This window comes from Pezoporus flaviventris, unplaced genomic scaffold (genome assembly GCF_033815535.1).
Source record: "Pezoporus flaviventris isolate CSIRO_AGI_PZ_B2104156 unplaced genomic scaffold, CSIRO_AGI_Pfla_v1 ptg000080l, whole genome shotgun sequence".
Classification (NCBI taxonomy): domain Eukaryota; kingdom Metazoa; phylum Chordata; class Aves; order Psittaciformes; family Psittacidae; genus Pezoporus; species Pezoporus flaviventris.
The window spans coordinates 533,884-553,708 of NW_026892628.1; the positions used below are offsets into that span (position 1 = coordinate 533,884).

The 19,825-nt window shown below is 58.6% G+C and overlaps 3 protein-coding genes across 5 annotated transcripts; 2 read left to right on the top strand and 1 right to left on the bottom strand.

Annotated features, from left to right (window-relative positions):
• The first annotated feature begins 5,699 nt into the window (after positions 1 to 5,699).
• On the top strand, positions 5,700 to 7,169 carry NR2C2AP (nuclear receptor 2C2 associated protein). Of its 2 annotated transcripts, none has more exons than XM_061474598.1 (5): positions 5,700 to 5,834; positions 5,960 to 6,050; positions 6,118 to 6,250; positions 6,487 to 6,554; positions 6,798 to 7,169. In XM_061474598.1, exons 1-5 carry the CDS (start codon positions 5,794 to 5,796, stop codon positions 6,912 to 6,914), a joined length of 450 nt encoding a protein of 149 aa, XP_061330582.1. In that variant the 5' UTR covers positions 5,700 to 5,793; the 3' UTR covers positions 6,915 to 7,169. The 2 variants fall into 2 exon arrangements, with proteins under 2 accessions (XP_061330582.1, XP_061330583.1); XM_061474599.1 differs by having other exon boundaries at positions 5,702 to 5,834; positions 6,145 to 6,250; positions 6,798 to 7,151.
• A 677-nt stretch (positions 7,170 to 7,846) lies between these two features.
• Positions 7,847 to 12,109, bottom strand: RFXANK (regulatory factor X associated ankyrin containing protein). Of its 2 annotated transcripts, none has more exons than XM_061474807.1 (10): positions 11,875 to 12,109; positions 11,404 to 11,618; positions 11,150 to 11,218; positions 10,420 to 10,500; positions 10,262 to 10,327; positions 10,004 to 10,104; positions 8,947 to 9,072; positions 8,537 to 8,603; positions 8,328 to 8,408; positions 7,847 to 8,232 (listed from the first exon to the last, which is right to left on the bottom strand). In XM_061474807.1, the coding sequence occupies exons 2-10, from the start codon at positions 11,609 to 11,611 to the stop codon at positions 7,994 to 7,996; spliced, it is 1,038 nt and encodes a 345-aa protein (XP_061330791.1). In that variant the 5' UTR covers positions 11,612 to 11,618; positions 11,875 to 12,109; the 3' UTR covers positions 7,847 to 7,993. The 2 variants fall into 2 exon arrangements, with proteins under 2 accessions (XP_061330791.1, XP_061330792.1); XM_061474808.1 differs by having other exon boundaries at positions 8,054 to 8,207.
• A 29-nt stretch (positions 12,110 to 12,138) lies between these two features.
• Positions 12,139 to 19,571, top strand: BORCS8 (BLOC-1 related complex subunit 8). Its single transcript, XM_061474809.1, has 6 exons — positions 12,139 to 12,151; positions 12,196 to 12,239; positions 13,411 to 13,523; positions 17,329 to 17,393; positions 18,047 to 18,154; positions 19,055 to 19,571. Exons 2-6 carry the CDS (start codon positions 12,203 to 12,205, stop codon positions 19,095 to 19,097), a joined length of 366 nt encoding a protein of 121 aa, XP_061330793.1. The 5' UTR covers positions 12,139 to 12,151; positions 12,196 to 12,202; the 3' UTR covers positions 19,098 to 19,571.
• The last annotated feature ends 254 nt before the right edge of the window (positions 19,572 to 19,825 follow it).

Here is a 19,825-nt window from a genome sequence, read left to right on the forward strand (position 1 = left end):
GCCTCTCTGCTGCCTCTCCCAAATGCTGCCTCCACCTCTTCATCTTCCTTTCCCAAGCTTCATCCGGGTGGCACGGGCAGGGTGTGACCCGCACAATCCCACACTGGGGATTAGATGGGGTCACCCATGAGCTTGGCTCCCCCAGCACCCATGGGTCACCCTTCACCAACTAAAACTGGACATGGTGACAAAACTGCACCCAGCCTTGACCCTGACCCACAGTGGGTCCATGGAGTGAAGGGGCCATGGGGAGAGCAGAGCCAAACTCAAACCTCTCCATGGGCTCAGAGCAACAAGGGGGGAGTAGAGGGACCCTGGGCACCCAAGCATCCACCTCTGGTGGGACACAGGGCCCCGGCAGGACCAGGGTGGCCGCTCTGCTGTTTGTCTTGCTGAGGAAGGTGCTGGCAGTGAGATATGGGAGCTCTCCTCTTGAGTGCAGATAAATGTCATAACAGCCACCAGCCAGTGCAGCTTACGGATGGGGATTTAACACCACCTCTCCCCTGTGCCAGCAGCTCCATGCCTGGGGACTGCAGCCCTTGGTGCTGGTGGTGGGACCAGATCTTCCACTGGCACCAGTCTGGAGCCCCAGTGTCCCCCTTGCTGGTCCCCCCAGCTGGGAGGTGACTTCATGGGGTCCCTCTTCCCTCTGGGAGCAACCTGGAGCCCCAACATCCCACCATGGCCATCTCTTCGTCCAGGTGGGAGAGCCAGCTCCGCCTGGCACAAGGGGATGTCCCCATGTCCTCATCCTTGCCCTGCTCAGGGTGCCTTCCACACCCCAGCCCCACATCCAGCCCATCCTTGGGGCATTGCCCCAGGAGCACCAATGGCTCTGCCCAGAGCTTCTCCAACAAAGCAGCACCCACTGTCACCAGGTCCCCGCTGCACCCCATGTTCCCAGCCTCACCGGGGACAGGCCACATGGCCCCAGGCAGCAGTGGATGGGGTGACTCCATCCCTCGGTCCTGCTCCCTTGGTCCCAGCCCTGGCAGGTTTGGCACCGTGTGTGCCAGGGTGAGCAGGGCCCTGAGCATCATTTTGAGCCGGAACGCTGGGTTTCTGGTGAAATCCTGCAGCAGTGTTGCCGTGACGACCCTCCTGCAGTTTCCATCCAGAGATGTTTTCCTTTGTTGTGACAGGGACGCAGGGAGGTGGCCATGGGGCGATTGGGGTGTGTGGTGGCAATGGTGGGGGGGTCCAACTGCGAGGTGCAGAGACCTGGTGGGGCTCCAGCTTCAATGTGGGGCTGGGGGTCCCCATGGGTCCAGCACAGCTCTGACTTGGCCCCAGACACGCAGGGGACAGCAGAGGGGCCAGGAGCCACATGACATGAGGTCTCAGCCAGGTCTCGCTCCTATCAAGAGCCACAAAAGAGAGGTGATGTGGCCAACCCACAGTGCAGGGACAAGCGTGGGAGCACTGCAGGGGATGGAGAGGTTGGCCCTCTGTGAGCATGTCACAAAGCACCCCTTGTCACCCCAATGACAGAGCCAGTTTGGGGGGGCGGTGGGGCTTGGACCCTCCCCAGCTCCAGCACTGCCCAGTTTGGCATCCAGGACAGCAGCACTGTGACCAGGGTGCTGAGCAGCATCACCGCTGCCATCCTGCGGGTGCTGTGCACCGAGGGACTGGGGTGCCAGGGACCCTCCGTGTGCAGCCCCAGTCCCTGCACCGCCGGGGGGACCCCGTCCCGCGCCCCACGGAGCCGCTTGTTATTCCGCTCAGGTCCACGGGCGGCTGATGGAGCCGGTTCCAGGAGAGCTGCCACATTCATCGGGAGAGAGGCTTATTAATGAGGCCTCTGCCACTGCAGCTGGGGCCAGCACTCGGGGCACTGCCACGGGGACAGGCAGCAGGCGGGTGCATGGGTGGATGCATGGATGCATGCATGGATGGACGGATGAACGCCTCCACGACAGGGCAAACTGGCATCTCGTGCCTTGGCCAAAGCCGGGGCTGAAGTAGGGCAGGTTGCCCCGATCCGAGGTCTGCTCTGGAGGGGATGGGCTGAGACCCAGCACCATGGACACCACGGACACTCTTCCATCCTCCCCTCAGCCATTCACCCACTGTGGCTGGTTTCTGCTTTTGGCTGGTGCCAAACCTGCCCCACAGCATGACCTGGGCATGGCAGTGAGGGCATGGAAGGGTCTGGGGGTGCAGCACCCCCCTGGGGACACAGAGCCCCTGCCCTGGCCAGGCCCAACTTCCCTCCCAGCCCAACAGCAGGATGCATTGATTTTATTTTCTGTTTCCATAGCAACTGCCTCCTTCCCTTCCCCCTTCTGGCAGCCAGACCCGCTCCTTCACCCTCCTGCAGCACCCACCCCACCAGCACCCACTCCACAGTGCAGGGGGCTATCTGGGGGAGCAGCCAGCAGGGACTGGGAGCAGACATGGGACACGGTGCTGGTTCATTTAATCCAGGGCAGTACTTGCCCCCCTGGCCGACTACAGCATCTCCCATTAGTGGAGCCAAGCTGATTAATGGCACATCCTACCCCACACCACTGATGTGCCATGTCTCTGGCATTCCTTGTGCCATGGCACTGGCAGGGAGGACACTGGCACCGCAGCAACACAACCATGAGCCCGGTGTCCTCACCCCTTCGGGAGAAACACCAGTTTGTGAATTAAGATCAGGGTTATTATAAGATAATTATAATTATATCCTTTATCAATCCTCTTCCAGAGGGCGCACCCGTCGCTTCTCGGCACTGCTCCTTCCCAGCGCGGAGATGCCACCACATTGGTATTTAGCATCAGTTACCGGCTGTGCCAAATCCTGACCTTCCTGGTGCCCCAGGGACCCGCGCCCCCTCTGCTTAGGGAGGGGAATAGAGGCAGAGGAGAACAGGCAGGGCGCTGTGCCGGGCCGAGGGGCCGCGGTGCTGAATGCCGCCCGTGCCGCAGTCACCGGTAATCCCCCGTGTTTACACGGAAGCGGGAATCAATCCGAGCGAGTCATTAACGGCGAAGGGCACAAGACCCGCGGCTGCTTCGGAAGCCGCTGCCGGGCCAGGCCGGGGTCATGGCGCGGAGCTCACACGCCGGCACCCGCAACACAAAAGGCACTGGCATTCGCTTCCTGCACCGCCGGCACCGGCACCGGGCCAGCGCCCCGGTGGCTCACGGCTGCGAGCTCACGCCCGGTGGGAGCGGGGGGTCTGGATCGGTGCCGGAGCCTTGGTTTGGCACCAGCCTTTCCATTAGCTCTTGGATAGAAAGCAAAGGCCCCCCTCGGCGGGCTGGATGGCAGCCGGGAGCCAGCGCCACCGCCAAGCTGCTGCCGGCACAGCCGCAGTCAGCGCCTGCCTCGTTCCTCGAGAGCGAGAGGGTGAGGAAGATGCTGAGGCTGAAGCGCCCCAGGGGCCGGAGCGCTGCCCCCTTTCCCCTCAGGGTCACGGGGGTGATGGGGACAGGGACAGCAGGCGCGGGCAGGGGGTGAGGTGGGGAGCAGTGGCACAAGTGGCAGATGTGTCCCCAGCACACAGTTAGCCCAGGGGCAAGCATGGCTCCGGCGGGTTTTGACCCAATTCTTCAGGCAAAACTCAGCGGGGGGAGATGGGGAGGGAGGAGGAGGAAAACTGAGCCCATCACGCGTGTGCTGCTGCATGTGAGCACATGCGTGTGTGCTTTCTGACATGCGTGTGCGCGGGCAAGCACAGCAGCTCCAGATGCCGGTGAAGGATCAATTGAAGCAGCTCCTGTGTTCTGTGTGTGGCTGGGAGGTGATTTCTCCCTGCACAGCTGCTCCGGGCTTCCCACTGCGATGCCTGTGGGATTGCCGGCCCTGCTGAGAGGCTGCCATGCTGGGAAGCAGGAGGGTTGGAGCTCCCGGAGCTTTGTGCTTGTGACTTGGAGGAGGATGGTGGAACATGTAGGGATTGAGTGTGCAGGGATGTAGGAGCATTCAGAGATGCTGGGGTGTGAAGGGGTGCGGGAGCATTCACAGATGCTGGGGTGTGCACGGTTGTAGGAGCGTTCAGGGATGCAGGAGCATTCAGGGATGCTGGGGGGTGAAGGGATGCAGGAGCATTCAGGAATGCTGGGGTGCACAGGGATGTAGGAGCATTCAGAGATGCTGGGGTGCGCAGGGATGTAGGAGTGTTCAGGAATGCTGGGGTGCACAGGGATGTAGGAGCGTTCAGGAATGCTGGGGTGCACAGGGATGCTGGGGTGCACAGGGATGTAGGAGCGTTCAGGAATGCTGGGGTGCACAGGGATGCTGGGGTGCACAGGGATGTAGGAGCGTTCAGGAATGCTGGGGTGCGCAGGGATGTAGGAGCATTCAGAGATGCTGAGGTGCGCAGGGATGTAGGAGCGTTCAGGAATGCTGGGGTGCGCAGGGATGTAGGAGCATTCAGAGATGCTGAGGTGCGCAGGGATGTAGGAGCGTTCAGGAATGCTGGGGTGCGCAGGGATGTAGGAGCATTCAGAGATGCTGAGGTGCGCAGGGATGTAGGAGCGTTCAGGAATGCTGGGGTGCGCAGGGATGTAGGAGCGTTCAGGAATGCTGGGGTGCACAGGGATGTAGGAGCGTTCAGGAATGCTGGGGTGCGCAGGGATGTAGGAGCATTCAGAGATGCTGAGGTGCGCAGGGATGTAGGAGCGTTCAGGAATGCTGGGGTGCGCAGGGATGTAGGAGCACTCAGGGATGCTGGGGTGCAGAGGGATGCTGGGGTGTGCAGGGATGCAGGAGCTCTCAGGGATGCTGGAGCACACAGGAATGCTCCAACTGCAGGCATACCCCAGTGTGCAGGGATGCTGGAGCATGCGAGGATGGATGCTGGGGTGCCCAGGGACGCTGGGATGCGCAGGGATTCCTGCCCTCCCCGCGGTCTCCGCCGCTGCCGCTCCGAGCCGCGCTCCCACAGTGCCACCTACCGCGCTGGCCCGGGACGGCACCGGGCACCCACCCGCAGCACCCAACCCCAGCCCGGCGGGGTCCCCCTGGAGCCGGGGAGGGGAAACACCCCCAGAACCCTGCAGGGGCCGGGAGCGGGGCTTGGGGGGACGAGGCCTTTGCAGAGGGGGTGAAGCACCGGGGGGGTCACCCCCGGGGGTGCTGCATGGGGGGGGGCCCTGCGTGCAGCCCCCCCATAGCCTTGGAACGCGGGGGGGGGGGCTCAGGGGGTGCCGGAGAGCGCAGAGCACGGGCGGCTGCTCCCGGAGGTCCCCGATGCCCGGGGGGGGGGGGGGGGGGGTGGAGCTCTGCGGCGGAGCTCGGGGGTGGGGGGTGGGTCCCGGGGAAGGTGCTCCGCCTCTTCCTGCGCCGGGCGGGCGGTGAGTGCGGGCGGCCGGAGGGGACGGGGATGGGCGCGGGATGCCGCAGTAGCGGGGTCCGGCGGTGCTGCCATGGTCCCGGGGGTCCCCATGGCTCTTAAGGGTTCCGCAGTGCTGCCCGGATGCTTCTAATGCTGCTGGGCGTCCCTTGTGATGTTTCGGGGGGGGTCCCCAATGCTGCCTGGGATACCCAGTGCTGCTCAAGGGTCCCAAGTACTGAGGAGTCCCTGATGTTGCTCGGGGTCCTCAGTGCTGCTTAGGGATCCCCAGTGCTGCCCGGGGTGTCCCCAGTGTTGCTTGGGGGTCCCCAGTGCTGCCCGTGGGTCTCTATTGCTTCTCAGGGGTCCCCAGTGCTGCCCAGATGCCTCTGATGCTGCTGGGTATCCCCAGTGCTGCTGGAGTGTCCCAGCGCTGCCTGGGGTTCCCCAGTGCTGCTCAGGATGTCCCCAGTGCTGCTGGGGGTCCCCATTTTCACCCCTCGCTGTCTCTCTGCAGGCAGCGATGCCCCTGGAGCCCCTCATCTGCTCTGACACTGCCACACGGTGAGTCCCGGCCCCTTGGGGGGGCAGCGGGGTGCTGCGGCCACCGCTGCCGGGAGGAGCCTCTGAGTCCCTGCAGGGGACTCGTGTCCCAGCACTGGCGCTGTCCCCATCGTGTGTCCCTGCAGGGTGAGCTCCGTGCTCAACCGGGATGTGAAGCACTTTGGGAAGAAGCACATGTTCGATGCGAGCGAGGAGACGTGTTGGAACTCGGACCAGGTTTGGGGATGAGGGTGGGATGGGAGCCGTGCACACGGTGAACCCCCCGTTGTCCCCACTGTGACAGAGCTCTTGGTGTCATTCCTGCCCCCAGGGCACGTGCCAGTGGGTCACGCTGGATTTCCCCGGCTCTGTCAAGATCTCGCAGCTTCACATCCAGTTCCAGGGGGGATTCTCCAGCCAGCTGTGCACACTGGAAGGTGAGGAGCCGGGCTGGGGGCACGGGGGTCCCTCTGCCTCAGTTTACCCACACCTACAGCCCACAAGGGTATTTGTCAGCTATTCCCAAACTGCTGGAAGGGCTGAGGCCATGGGCTGGAGCAGAGGGGCGTGAACAGCAAGGACCTGGGCTTCTCTGGGATGCTTTGGAAGCAGATGGGGACCTGGTCCTGGCCCTGCAGCAGAGCAGGCACCGGGAGGATTTTGTCCTCTGCAGGGTGCAAAGCAGGCGAAGAACTGGAGCGAATCTCCACCCTGTACCCCAAGGACAGCAACGCCATGCAGATATCCTTTGCTGGGCTGCGTCGAGCCCCTTGGCAGAGGGGTTCACAGCCCCGCGAGGCGGTGGAGGGCAGGGGGGTACGGCAGAGCTGTGATTTAAATGTAGACCTGTGGGGGCTGCTGCTGCAGCTGCTCAGCAGAGCTGGAGCTGCTCCAGACATCCCCAGCCATGGGGCACCCCTTGGAGCGGGTCTCCATGTGTCCTGGCACCCCCCCGCCTGTTTCAATCCTTTACGGGCCCCGCACAGATTCCAGGTGGAGGAGACGGTGCTGGATAAGCTGAAGATCACGTTTGAGAACAGCACTGACTTCTTTGGGAGGATCGTTGTGTATCACCTCGGGGTGCTGGGGGAGAGGCTCTAGGGGAGCACAGGGGGGCTTCTCCCCATTGCCGGTGTTCCCCGTGTGGAGGGGGGGACAGACATACAGCCCCCAGCTGCACCCCGAGGCACTGAGAGGAACCCCCTGTCCCATGGGATGGCAGTGACAGAGGGAGACCAGTGCACAATCCATGGGCTGGACTTTGAGCCCATGGTGTGACACAGCCTGTGTGACTGGATGAATAAATGATGTCCCTGCTCCTTCCTGGCTGCTCCTTGGGCAAGTGGCACCCTGGGACTGAGCCCATGGCTTTGCCATGGCCATGCTGGTGCATGGCTGGAGCAGAAGAGAGGTGTCCCCTCTGTGTGCTCTGGGCTTTGGCTGTCTCTCACCTTTCCCAACCACCCCTGAACTTCTCGGAGCAGCTCTATGCAGCCTCGCAGGCTCCAGCGCAGGATGGCACCGTGCTGGCTGCCAGCCGGGGCTGTGCTGTGCTCCTGGCTGGCAGGGTGATGGCTCCTGCTGGCTTCTGCTCCTGCCTGTGGGTGTTTCCCTGGCTGGTTACAGCACTGGCACTGTGTGGAGGGTGGGCTTGGCAATTTATGGGCATAAGAGGGAGCCTCCCTCTTCAGAGACAGCTCCAGAGAGGAATAGCAGGCCTTGAAGAGGTTGGTTGGCCCAGTTCCCCTCATGGCTGCCCAGTAGCTGGTGCTGGATCAGGGCCTGGCACCTGTGACAGGACAGGGCTCCACACGGCTGCTTTCAGGTTTAATTCCAAGGACATGATACCTGTTTGCATGGTTTGAATGCAAACACGAGCACAGCAGCTGAGCCCGGACACAGCAGGAGTGTCCCTGGTGCGAGGCCTCATGGCTGTGTCACCTCCAGAAGAGGCACTGATGCCCCCAGGACAGGCAGTTCCCAGCTTCCTCCATGTCCTCCTTGCTTGAAGCATCACGCCACTGCCCATTCCAGAATGGCTCGGTAAGGTCATGGTGTTCCCAGAGGAGAGCCCTGTGCCAGGTGGGAGCAGTGCTGAAGCTGCAGCAGGAGCAGCTGTTGTCATTTCAGCTCCTTGTTCTGAAATAGCTTGAGGATGTGGTTTTCCATAACCTGTTGAACTAACGGAGGGGAGAGAAGGGACACGGGGAAGCTAGGCTGTGAAAAGCCAGGACTGCTGTGTGCAGGACCCTGTTTTCCAGTGGGAGGCTGGAGAACTCCTTTATCCAAGGGTCTGTCCCTATCTCCTGTGTCCCCACCCTATCTCCAGCACAGCTCTGGTTTGGAGGGGGAGCAAAGGGAACAGGACCCATTGATTTCTTCAGCTTGGTTTCTCTGCATGGCAGAGCAGGGAGCTGTGCTGGAGAGTCAAGGAAAGCCCCAAGCGGGGCTGGAAGCTGGGAATTGCCTGGAGGCTTTTCAGGGCTCTCTGCCAGGCAGGGAGGGGACACTTGCCTTTCTTGTGTCCCAGGGCCACAGCCAGATCCATAGGGGTGTAGCCAGAATCTGCCTCTTCCGTCAGGTCAGCGCCACGAGCTGCAAGCAGTGGGGATCAGTCCCCTGCGAGTCAGCACAGGGTGAGGGGACGCCCAAAAGGTGCCCGTGCTTGGGCAGCTGCTCAGGCGTGTTGAGGTGGTCAGCAGGGAGCAGAGCTTCCCCGTTACCTAGGAGGGCCTCGACACACTTGACGTGATTGCCACGCACGGCGTAGAGCAGAGGAGTGCCGCCGTTCTGCAGGGAAAGGGAAGGGGCTGGGTCACTGCCAGCCTCACGTGGGGCCGCCCTCACCCAGCTCCTGCTGCTCCCAGGAAAGGTTTTGTTCCCTTTGCTATACAATAACTTCAATTGTGTCATTTGAAAGACAAAGTTCCGAGCACTGTGTCCCTGGGGCTGGAAACACCGGCAGTGCGAACAACTGAGGAATGCCACGTTGGATGCGCCCTGGGGAGCCTGCTCTAGTGGAAGGTGTCTCTGCCCATGGCAGGGGTTTGGAACTGTGTGATCTTAAGGCCCTTTCCAACCCAAACCTATGATTCCTACCACAGCTGCCTGAGCAGGCAAGCGGGGCACTCACCCAGTCATAGATGTTGATGTCCACGTTCCTCTCGAGCAGCAAGGTGACGATGTCGGTGTAGCCGCCCATGCTGGCCAGGGACAGGGCGCTCTCCCGCTCCTTCGCCAGTGCGTGGGGGTCAGCACCCTGGGGACGGTACCAGCGTTAGGGTGAAGGAGCCCCAGGGTGCTGTGATGGAGCCGGGTCGCGGAGGGCAGAGGCAGCAAACATGTTCCCAGTGAACCAGGTGTGTTTTAATCAGCAGCAGCATCTCAGGTGAGGACTTGAAAGCCCTTCTCCAGTGTCAGTAAATGAAGCCTTATGTGGTTCCTATTACTCAGAAACCCATCACTAGTCAAGGTGTTCCCAGCCCTATCGAGATGCCTGTACAGTATCCACTGTCTCTTTTATTACTGATTTACATAGAAAACTTCTCTGTCCTCCAAGCCCTTGCCACCACAGACCTCTCCTGGACTTCATTATGCCCTTTATCAATATACCACCTTATTTATTTTGGGTTCTGTTTGTCTCTCTAGTAATGCACTTCAGACTTGCTGCTAATACAGTAACAGGGTTCGGGCAGTGCTTACGAGCTGTGAGTGCTTGCTGACGGTTGGATATGGGACAGAGCTTTGGGGAGCAGCTTGATCCAGAGCACAGGAGGATCTGGTTCCTACTTACCCCCAGACAGTCCTTGACTGCAAGCCCAGCACTCAAGGATGTTGCAGCAATGAGTTCATTAGCTGCAATGATGCCTCGATGAGCACATTTGCAGGCAGATTACAGGGCCCCAGTGATAAGCCTGATCTCAAATTACCAATAAGCAGATATTTAATTACAAACAGTTCTTGCTAGCTGTGAGGTAAGTCTCTTCATGCTCTTGACTTAGCTCACAGCCCAATGGGGAGGAGCATCTGACAGCGCCCGAGCCGTTTGCTTTGCAAACGTGTCCTGTTTGGTGCCATGGGAAAGACTGGCTGAGACAGTGCCAGGATGGTGCTGGGCAGTTTGGCAGCCACTGGGACTGGAGGGGGGTTGGGTCTTCTGTTAACAAGGTGCTGCATAAGTGTGGTCTTACCCATTCCAGCAAGTGCCGGACCGTTTCGATCTCTCCAAAGGCTGCAGCCCAGATCAGCGGTGTGAAACCTCTCTCATCAGGCTTATTGACCAAGTTCTCGCCTGCACAAACATGGATGAGACATGAGAGATAGGAAGGGTAAAGGCCCTCTGCTCCACATCCTCCCAGTAAACCCAGCAAAGGCTGTCAAACTAAGCTGAGGGTTTATGAAAGTGACCTGGCATGATCGGGGGCAAGAACCCAAAGAGCCACAGGTACCTTTCCGAAGGTGCTCCTTGAGCTGGCTGAGCTCCCCCTGGGCAGCGAGCTGGTGAATGGACAGCGCTGGGGGACAGAAAGAGTTCACCCATCAGCATCAGACACCCCCCAGCTCAGCACCCACTGCCTGCGGGCGTGCGAGGCGCGGTGGCACTCACTGTCCAGCGTGGCCGGGAGGGCTGAGACCTCATTCCCTCGCTGCCTGTTCGTCAGCGTGTTCGAGTGCTTCAAGGGGAAACCTGCTCCCAGAGAGAGAAGAGAGTCAGGACATGTCTCCTCCGTGCACAGGAGGAACCACACTGACTCGAGACCAAAAGCCTCCTGCACGCTCAGGTCTCCTGTGCGTGATCTGAAGCTGTTCCCTCCTGTCCCTGGCAAAAACTGAGCTGGGCAAACCAGAAATTACTCCCCTGCAACTGAACCCAAGATGAGGTTTGAGCGGTGCCACAGGGACCCGCAGCTGAGCAGGGAAGATAAACCAGCCCCAAGAGCTGCCTGAGGAGGGGCAGGGTCCATCTGGGGCACTGTGGAAGGCAGGGATCTGGCATTAATGACATAATGGCACACGAGGGACGCACTCATGTTCATCCTCATACGTCCTACCCCTCAAGAGCTCCACTTGGAAATCTCAGTGTGTTTTCAACACACGAGTCCTGGTTTCATTAGGAAAGCACATGAAGAGTTTGCCATTTCCCATTCCACTGCATGGAGCTGCAGCGACCTCTCACTGCCAGCGCCAAGACATCACCAAGGTGATTTGGATTTGGCCTTGCCATGTTATGGGAGGGACCAGCAGCAGCAAGGCTGTTTTCCAGCTCTCTTTGAGGGATGAGGGACCCAGCTGAGCCCGGTGGGGCTGTGCTGAGCACCAGGCTTTGCAGCACTCACTGTCAAGAGCCGAGAGCTCAGTGCTCTTCTGTTCGTCCACGGCGGGCTTCGTGAGCGCGTCTGCTCCACCTGCAAAACCAGGACAGCCGCTGGGGCCCTTGGTGCAGCTCTCCCGGGGAGCAGCCTGGGCCCCTCGTGTGGCACAACGAGACCCCAGCCCTCACTGCAAGCACCCCAGAGGTGATCCCGGTTTACAGGGGCAGGCGCTGGGTGCGCACTGGCCCCACCACAGCCCCGTCACCCCCAGCACTCACCATCCCCATGGCCCCAGCGCGCCGTGTCCAGGTCCGGCTGCAGACACACGGCGGGGGCACCGCTGTCCCCCGTGTCCCCGCTCGCACCCAGCTCCTCTGCGCCTGCTGCTCCCTCGGCTCCATTCTCACCCTCTTTCGGGAGCTCCTGCGCAGCCCCAGCGCTCGGGGGGGTCTCCTCGGGACGAGCCGCTGCTCCTTCACCTTCCATGGGGCAGCTGCCACACAACAGCGCGTTAGGAGCGGGGGGAAAGGGGGGAAGCCCGGGGGGTGGAGCGGACGGAGGCGGGGGCCAGGACTGCCGATAACCGGAGCACCCAGGGCCTGCGGACCCCCCGCCCCTCCCGCTCGCCCCCCGCCCCGGGCAAGGACCGGAGCCCGGCCGAGCCAGGGCGGGCCGGAGGGACCCGTCCTCGCTTAACCCGCGGCCATCCCCCGCCGGCCGGCCCGGCCCAGCCGAGCCCCCGGGCTCACCCCCGGCATCCTCCGCCGCGGGGCCCCGCGTCCTGCCCGGGCACTTCCCGTTCCTCCGGCGCGGCGCGGCGGGGCCCGGCCCCCCAGCATTTGCCCTTCGTGGCGGGGCTGTGAGCGGTGAAGTGTCCGGTGGGACGGTTCCAAGGTGGGGGGGGGGGCTCCGGGCCCCGCTGTCCCGCACAGCGCCGGGGGGCAGCGCCGGGGGAACGGTGGTGCTGGGGCGCTGTTTCCAGCCGGGGCCCTTTGCAGGGAGGAGGAGGCGGCGGCGGAAGCGGACGCAGCGGCGGGAGGGGACGGGACGGGACGGGACGGGACGGGACGGGGCGGGATGGAGGAGCCGGAGATGCAGCTGAAGGTGAAGAAAGGTGCGAGCGGAGTCTCGGTGGGGGTCGGCAGCCTTAGCACCGGTCGCGACAGGGTCCTGCGGGTCGTGACAAGGCGAGGGCGCTCTGCAGCGGCTGCAGAAGTCACGAGAGGGCCTTGCGAGTGGTGCGAAGGCCCCAGGTGGCGATTCAGTGGCTGATAATTGGGTATCGCGGTCACAGCAGAGCCCAGAAAGGCCCCGCGGGCGTAGTCGCGATAGGGAGCTGTAAATCGGGACAAGGAAGGGGACGACGTGGCCCGGCAGGACCCCGCAGCTGGGGGCAGAGCCGTGGGGACCCTCGGAGCCCGGCCCTGCTCTGGCTCGTCCTCTGCCTGCTCCACCGCGAGGGTCCGTTGGGTCCCTGGTGTCGGACGGACACACGGCGGCTGTGCCTGTCCCGGGGGGCAGAATCCTTCCTGAGAAGCTCGTTGCCGTTTGTGCGCTGCAGCCCCCCCGTATGCTGGCATCACAGACCTGGGGCGCCCGAGCGGTTGTCACTGAAACCAAAGCTCCGAAGGGAGGAGGAGAGGAACCCAAAACTGATGCAGGAGCTGCACTTGTCCTGCTTCTGCCCGGGGCAAATACTCCCCGAGCATCCCTTGCTATGAGCAATGAAACAAGCTCCAAGTTTGGGCTTTTAATTATCAGGCGCTGATAATTCTCCTTGTGGACCTGCAGGGAAAGAGGGATCAGAGCTGTGACTCAGTTGGAAAGATGTTCCCATGTGGAGTGGGGCCTGCACAGAGCCCGAGCCAGGATGAGAGGAGTGTAAGGAGGGGAAGAGGCTCAGCAGCCACCTCAGAACAGCAGCAGAGATTCCTTGGTTGGCAGCCACCAGCCTCCTCCATGGGCTTTTGTAGGACATCACCCTGGGGAGCAGCAGCGGGACCCCGCTGGATGCCCTGAGAAAGACAGGTTGGGAGAAGCAGCATTCCCAGCCAGGCACAGGAGCAGAGCCTGGGCTCTGCTCAGCTCTTGCCCCCTTTCAAACTGGTCAATGACAGGCATAACCCTGAAACCAGAACAACCAGAGCTTGTAAGGGACCATGGCCACGGTGACATCCCAGGCTGGCTCTGCCAAGGGATGGGGGACATCCCAGGCTGGCTCTGACAAGGGATGGGAGACATCCCAAGCTCTCCTCTTCCCATGCCTGTTGTTGCTCTTGTTGCAGTCACAGACAAGTTCACGGAGAGCATGTACGTGTTGGCCAACGAGCCCTCGGTGGCACTGTACCGGCTGCAGGAGCACGTGCGCAGGTCTCTCCCCGAGCTCGCCCAGCACAAGGTGAGTTGGGCTCCACTTGGCCTCCAGAGCTGCCACACTCAAGCACAAAGTGCTCTCCTGACCTGTCCTGTTGTCCCTACTTCACTTCCCTAAGGGGGAGCAGGAAGGAGGGAGGAAATTGGCCTCTGGGATACGAGATGCTGCAGGACCCCAGCTCGGCGTGAACTAGAGAGAACGGTGCAAATTTACCTGTGGACCCAAGTCAAAAAGCAGCTTGAGAGTGCAGCCATGATCCTGTGCTCTCACAGCTGGATTTGTGCATGGAGACAAAGAGAAAGGAGTAGTCTGTTTTGTACAGGCAGGAGGGAGATGCTGAGTCTTATTACCCCTGCCTGCAATGGGAGGTTTTTATTTCCTACATAAAATAAGGAGGAGGGTGAGAGGAGGGAAGGGGGAGAGTGAAGAGACAACTGAGAAGAGCCCACATGAAGCAAAGCAGGATAATGAATCGCATCTCACAGCTGTGTTCCTCCTTTCCTCCAGAGCACAGACTCTTTAATGCCAGCCTTGTTGTCCTTCTCCCTCTTCTGCCAGTCATGATTCATTAGGAGTGATGTCTCATGAATAGATTACTGCTTCATGTCTATGCTAATGCACTGTCAGGCCCCATTTTTCACCTTTGCTTTACAGCCCTGCTTTCCAAATTAACCTGGATTGTGACACTTTATTATTCAATTATTTATTAATGTTTTATATAGGTGTCTGTATGCAGTGGTTGGTGTATAGAGATGTATGTGTGTGTACAGCACGTGCTGCTTGTGCCACTGGCATGCAGGAGACAGGGTTGTAATCTTATTCCTGAGCTGTCACTTGCTTTCATTTAATCAGGATAGTCCCACTTTCAGGGAATGTGTCCTGAACAAAAGGAAATGGAGCAGATTGTATGACAAGTCTTGCAGAGGAGAGAGATCAGTTCCCATCCCTGAGCGGTGCCTAGCAGGGATGAAGGTGGGGGACATCGCAGCAGCACTAATGGAAGCAGCGCTGAGTGAAGGTGCCAGACGCAGAGTGGTGTTGAGCAGTGGGGTTTATGCCAGGCTAAGGCTCTGAAAACCTTTGGTTCTCTCATTTTCCCTGCTCTTTGCAGTTGATCTGCAGCGTTCTGTGACCTCTCTGGCTCATCCAAGTTCATTTCCTAACTGCAGCCCTCCCAGAGAATCCTCTTTTGTAGCCAGATTTGTTGCTGGTTTTCACTTGTGAGAAAGGAGGTCACGCTGTCCTGTGAATGCCAGCAGCATCTGTGAGGACCCTGGACCCCCTGTGTGACTGCAGCCTCACAAGCATCAGATCCCTTTGGTCTTCAATGCCTTCATGTTCAGCCTCACATCCTCCCTCCTGCTCTGCTCTCTAGCCCAGCTGGAGCAGCGGTGGCCTTGGCACACGAGGAAGAGCTCCCTGCAGTAACAGCACATGGCAGGACAAAGCTGAACTGATCACACGGTGCCCTGGTGTCACCCCAGTGCCTGTTTGCCTCTCCAGTGTTAGAAGTGTGGCAAGAGCTGGGAGAGAATGGAAAGAAAATGGTTTGTGGCAGCTGGAATAGAGCTGCTGTGAGGGACATTTCCTCCAGCCCCATCAGCTTCCCATGTTCTCCTCCCTGCTGGTAACTGGTAGGAACTGGGAGGATTAAACATAACTCAGGCCTGTGCTGCCAAGCTGCTGGCAGTGGGCTGGTGGCCAGGTTCTCTCTGTTGTCCTTGATCCCACTCTCATTTTATCCCAGTTTCAGGCATTGCTGTTTGCAGTGAACAGGCCGAGCCTGACAAGCCCAGGCAGCCAAACCCCAGGAGGGAGGGATGTGCTCAGGGTTGTGGTCACAGCATTCCATTAGATGAGGATGGATATTTTGGGTTACTCTGCCAGAGCCCATTGGCTTTGTGGTTAGAGACTGGAACAGGAGGGTGTCAGCAGGGCTGTGCACCGTGAACACGCTGTCAGGTTTGATCTGGATCAGAGCAAAGGCATTAAAGTGCTTTAAATGCTTCAGAATAGAAAAGAAGAAAAAGAAATGTTCTGTATGGATCTGTTCTTAAGTAATTTAGTCCCAAGATGTAGGTAATGTATAAAGGAAATGGGATTTATTGGTGGTTTCCAGCTTTCCTTCAGCCATGCACCAACTCCATCTCTGGCTGTGAATGGTCCTGAGATGCAGCCTTTGAAATTCCCAGGGTTAAGCCTCGGAAAAATTGGGAAGGAGGGGGCTGGGAAAAAAGTTTCTGCAGGGAGAAGATCACCCTCGTGCCTTTACAACAAGCAACTTGCTGTGATTTGAGAAAACAATAATCTTAATACCTTCCTCCCATCTCTGAGCAGATTTACCACCTTGCTGATAAGATCCTGGTGAAGGCTCTTGCTGCCTCCACACGTTGAGACTGTGCTGCCGAGTCCTGCTCCACACAGGGCAGCCTGGCTGCATGTCTCTGCTCTTTGGAGAGCTTACAGCTCCTCATTAGTTTATTCCCAAGCATTAGTAATAAATCAGTAGTGCTGTTGTGTATTAATAGCTGGCTTTAGTTCTTAAACTGCATCCAAGGGCATAGCCTGGGAATCTGAAGAAAGGACATCAAGGAAAGATTAAGAAGGGAAAGGCTCTTGTTCCTAATTAAGGCCATGAAAATCCCAGGAAGTGGTGGGAATGCTGGGAACAGCCATCACTGCCTCTGATCATGGGAAACGTCCCAGTGCTCGGCAGCGGCAGGGCACAGGCTGACACCCACACCTGAGCCACGGAGGGGCCTACGTGGTTGTTCAAGATCACCTGGGACCTCCTGGGGAGAGCAGGGGGAGGAGCTGCAGGGAAGTTTGTGCATCCTCTGCAGCTGCCTCTGCACTCAACGCGTGGTCCCAGCGACGGGGGCAGTCGTGGTGTTCTGTGGGGTGTGGGTCCTGCAGGGAACTGCCTGGAGCGTGGCATGTACAGGCTTGTTTCTTTTGTGGTCTCAGGCTCTGTGGTCAAGCGTCCTGATGGAGGACAGCCTTTGAACAGAAATGATTTTGGATGGAGTCCAAGCTCCTACCCCACCTCTTTCACTCACAGAAAGAGGCCCTTGGTTTTCTTCTGGCTTGTAACTAGACCCAGCAGAATAGATGGGAGAATTAGCTCCCATGAGAATGTATTTTTCAAGAGTGCCCAGACTACTTAAGGGCTTTTGCAATAGGTATCTATTGAGCTCTGAATTCAGCTGTGCTCTCATTGTGATTTGTGGTGTTTGGTTGGTTTTCCCTTCCCTTGGAGCTAGTGCCCAGTTCTGTCCTGTGCCAGGACTGGCCGTGTGCAGCACTGCTTCAGTTTGTGCCCAGTTGACAGGGTGCCTTCCAGCTCGTGACGGGAAGGACACGGTGCTGACTGCTGCTTGGGAGCAGGCACTGGGGGTTCAGAGCAGGTGGGAGGACAGGGATGCTGTACAAACCTTTGTGGATGGCAGGTCTGCTGAAACAAGAACTTCCCAGCAGCTTTACCTGGCTTTGCAGGGAGGACTGAGGACTGAACTCCATGGGAGCTGTGTCAGTTCCAGCTGCCTGCTGGGCTGGACACACCAGGGCATCCAAGTACTCCGAAACATCCAGCTGGTCCCTTGCACTCAGCTCCGTTGCTGGCTGCTCACAGCCCTACTGTCCATGGCTCTCAGCTGGCTCATGGGCTAAAAGAGCTAAAGCCAAGGGGAATTTTGCCAGAGTATCCAAAGAGTTGGCCTGAACTAGGAGCCCTGCCAGAAATACACACAATAAATGTCCCTTAAATGCTAGTGTGTGGCTGTGTCTGCCCAGCACACGCCTCATGGTGTCGCCTTGTCTTCTCTTTCAGTCCGACATGCAGAGCTGGGAGGAGCAGAGCCAAGGAGCCATCTACACGGTGGAGTATGCCTGCAGGTACAGGGGCCTCCTCTGAGCAGGAGGGTTGTGTTCACAGGTAGAGGTGTAGTGGTAGAAACAAAGCAGGAAGCTGCCTGTGGTTCCCTGGTGTCTCCCTGGTGTAAGCTGAGAGAGCACAGTCAGGGTGAGGGTAAAAGCAGTGCCTGTAGGGACAGGCCAAGGGGAATGGCTTGAACCTGCCAGAGGGGAGACAGAAGCCTGGAGCCAGGCTGAGAGAGCTGGGCTGGGGCAGCCTGGAGAAGAGAAGGCTCCTGAAGGGGAGACCTTAGAGCAGCTCCAGTGCCTGAAGGGGCTGCAGGAAACCTGGAGAGGGGCTTTGGACAAGGGATGTAGGGACAGGCCAAGGGGAATGGCTTGAACCTGCCAGAGGGGAGACTGAGATGAGCTCTTAGGCAGAAGCTCTTCCCTGGGAGGGTGCTTGGAGCAAGCTGCTCGAGGGGAAGGTGTCCCTGCCCATGGCAGGGGTTGGAACTGGATGAGCTTTAAGGTCCCTTCAACCCAAACCAGGCTGGGATTCTATGATTCTATGAAGTTGAGGGTTTTATTGCCAGTCCTCTCTGTCAGTGTGTGCTCCAAACCCACAACGCCTTTGGAAATACTGACTGTCCTCCGTGTCGTCCCCGTCACCCCCCCCCCCCTTTGTCTTTCAGTGCCATAAAGAACATGACTGACAGCACTGTGTACTTCAAGAGCATTGACAGCCTGCTCAAACACGCCATAGCCATGAAGGAGCAGCTGAACGCTGCCCAGGGCCGCAGGTAACGAGGGGATGTGCCACTGCCCCTGCCCAAGTGACCACCCTGGCTGGCAGAGGCCTTGGTGACACAGTGCAGTGCAGATAGACCAAGAGGTTCTCTCAGTGACAGGATTCTAGGCTGTTATTTGAAAGAGCACACTGCTTGCTTTCCAGTGATCTCCTGGCCTTGTTCACTGGGAAGCAAATGATCCAGTTTATAAAAGGGTAACTAGAAAAGAATTTATTTCCTTATTTAAAAAGGGATGTTTGGTTGTGTAAAACATATTTTTGTTGTGTCAAAAGCGTTTGGAGTGAGATGATGCTATTGAGATGGGGTAGGTGTGAGGCTGTTCTCTGTCACATGTATGGTTCTTTTGGCCCAGAGTCCCACAGAGATAAGTGGTAGCAGAATGATGAGGCATTTCTGTATGGTTGCAGTTGAACAACAGCTACTAAAATATCTTGCAGCAGGTTGCCTGAGTCCAATGTATGTGTCTCTGCCTCCCTCCCTCCACCTTTTTGGAGTCTGGTGGGGTAGGAGTGAGATAATTCCCAAGTACCCACCCCTGAACAAACCCACCACAGTGAACAGAGCCTCTGTGTCTGCAGCACGACTTTGCTCAGACACCTCTGGTCCAGGTTCTGTATTTCCCTGCTGCCTGCTTGGCAGGGTCACGCTCTGCACAGCCCAGAGCGGTGCTGAGTGGGTTTGTGGTGGTGTGGCTGCAGATTGCTCACCACCCACAGGGGCCCGTGTGTGTTGCTCTGTAGTCTACACAGCGCTCTGAAAACCCTTCTTGTCTAAGCCACTCTCCTGCTGCAAGCAGGGAGGTTTTATCTGAGAGAGCCCCTGGTTCTTTGCGTCCCTATGGCTGCTGTGTCCTCCCTGCCTGCTGGATGTGACCTCTCTTTCTTTTCACAGCGCTGTTGCCCCACAAGTCAAGAATCCTCCAGCCAGTTCCTGATTCAAGACTGGCCATCCTCTGCTGCCTTCTCCAGCCCAGCTCCATGTTCTTCAACCACAGGGAGGAGGGAGAAACCACCTACTCAAGCTGTGAAGCTGCACCAAGGCCTCTGCCCCCTTCTGTTCCCAGTAACGAGTGCACCTGAGCAGGCAAACCCTGCTGCTTTGGGGAGTGCTTTTTGGGGCAGCTCTGTCCCTTTGCTCCGCAAGAGGGAAGCGGGGTGGTTCTGTGCTTGTCCTTTCCAGTTCCCTTCAATGGCAGACTGCTATGAGGCATTTTTCTCTCTACCTCTGAGCCACAGAGATATCTCTGCAAAACTAGGTCTTGCTTTCAGTGTTTTGTGGGTGGCTGTGGAACGATGTAATGCAGGCACGCTTTGGCTTTGTTCAGGAGGCATTCTGCAAGGAGAGGGTTTCATGAGTGTGCCAGGGAGCCACTGAATCGGGTTTCAGGGAGAACAATAATAAAAGAAAACACAAGAAAGTTCTGTCTAAAACCTCCCCCTGTTGCTTGCCTCGGGCTGAGGGCTCTTGGAGCTTGCTGGCTCGGCGTGTTTCAGAGGGCACAGAGCAAAACAAAGACATGCAGAGCTGGAGCCTTTCAAAGGAAAAAGGAACTGTCCTGTTCTTCATAAATCCAACAAGAAAAGGGCTGTCTCCATCCCCTGTCCTGCAGTGGGAAGCAGAGCCGGTGCACAGCTTTGGAGGGCACTTTACAGTGGATGCAAC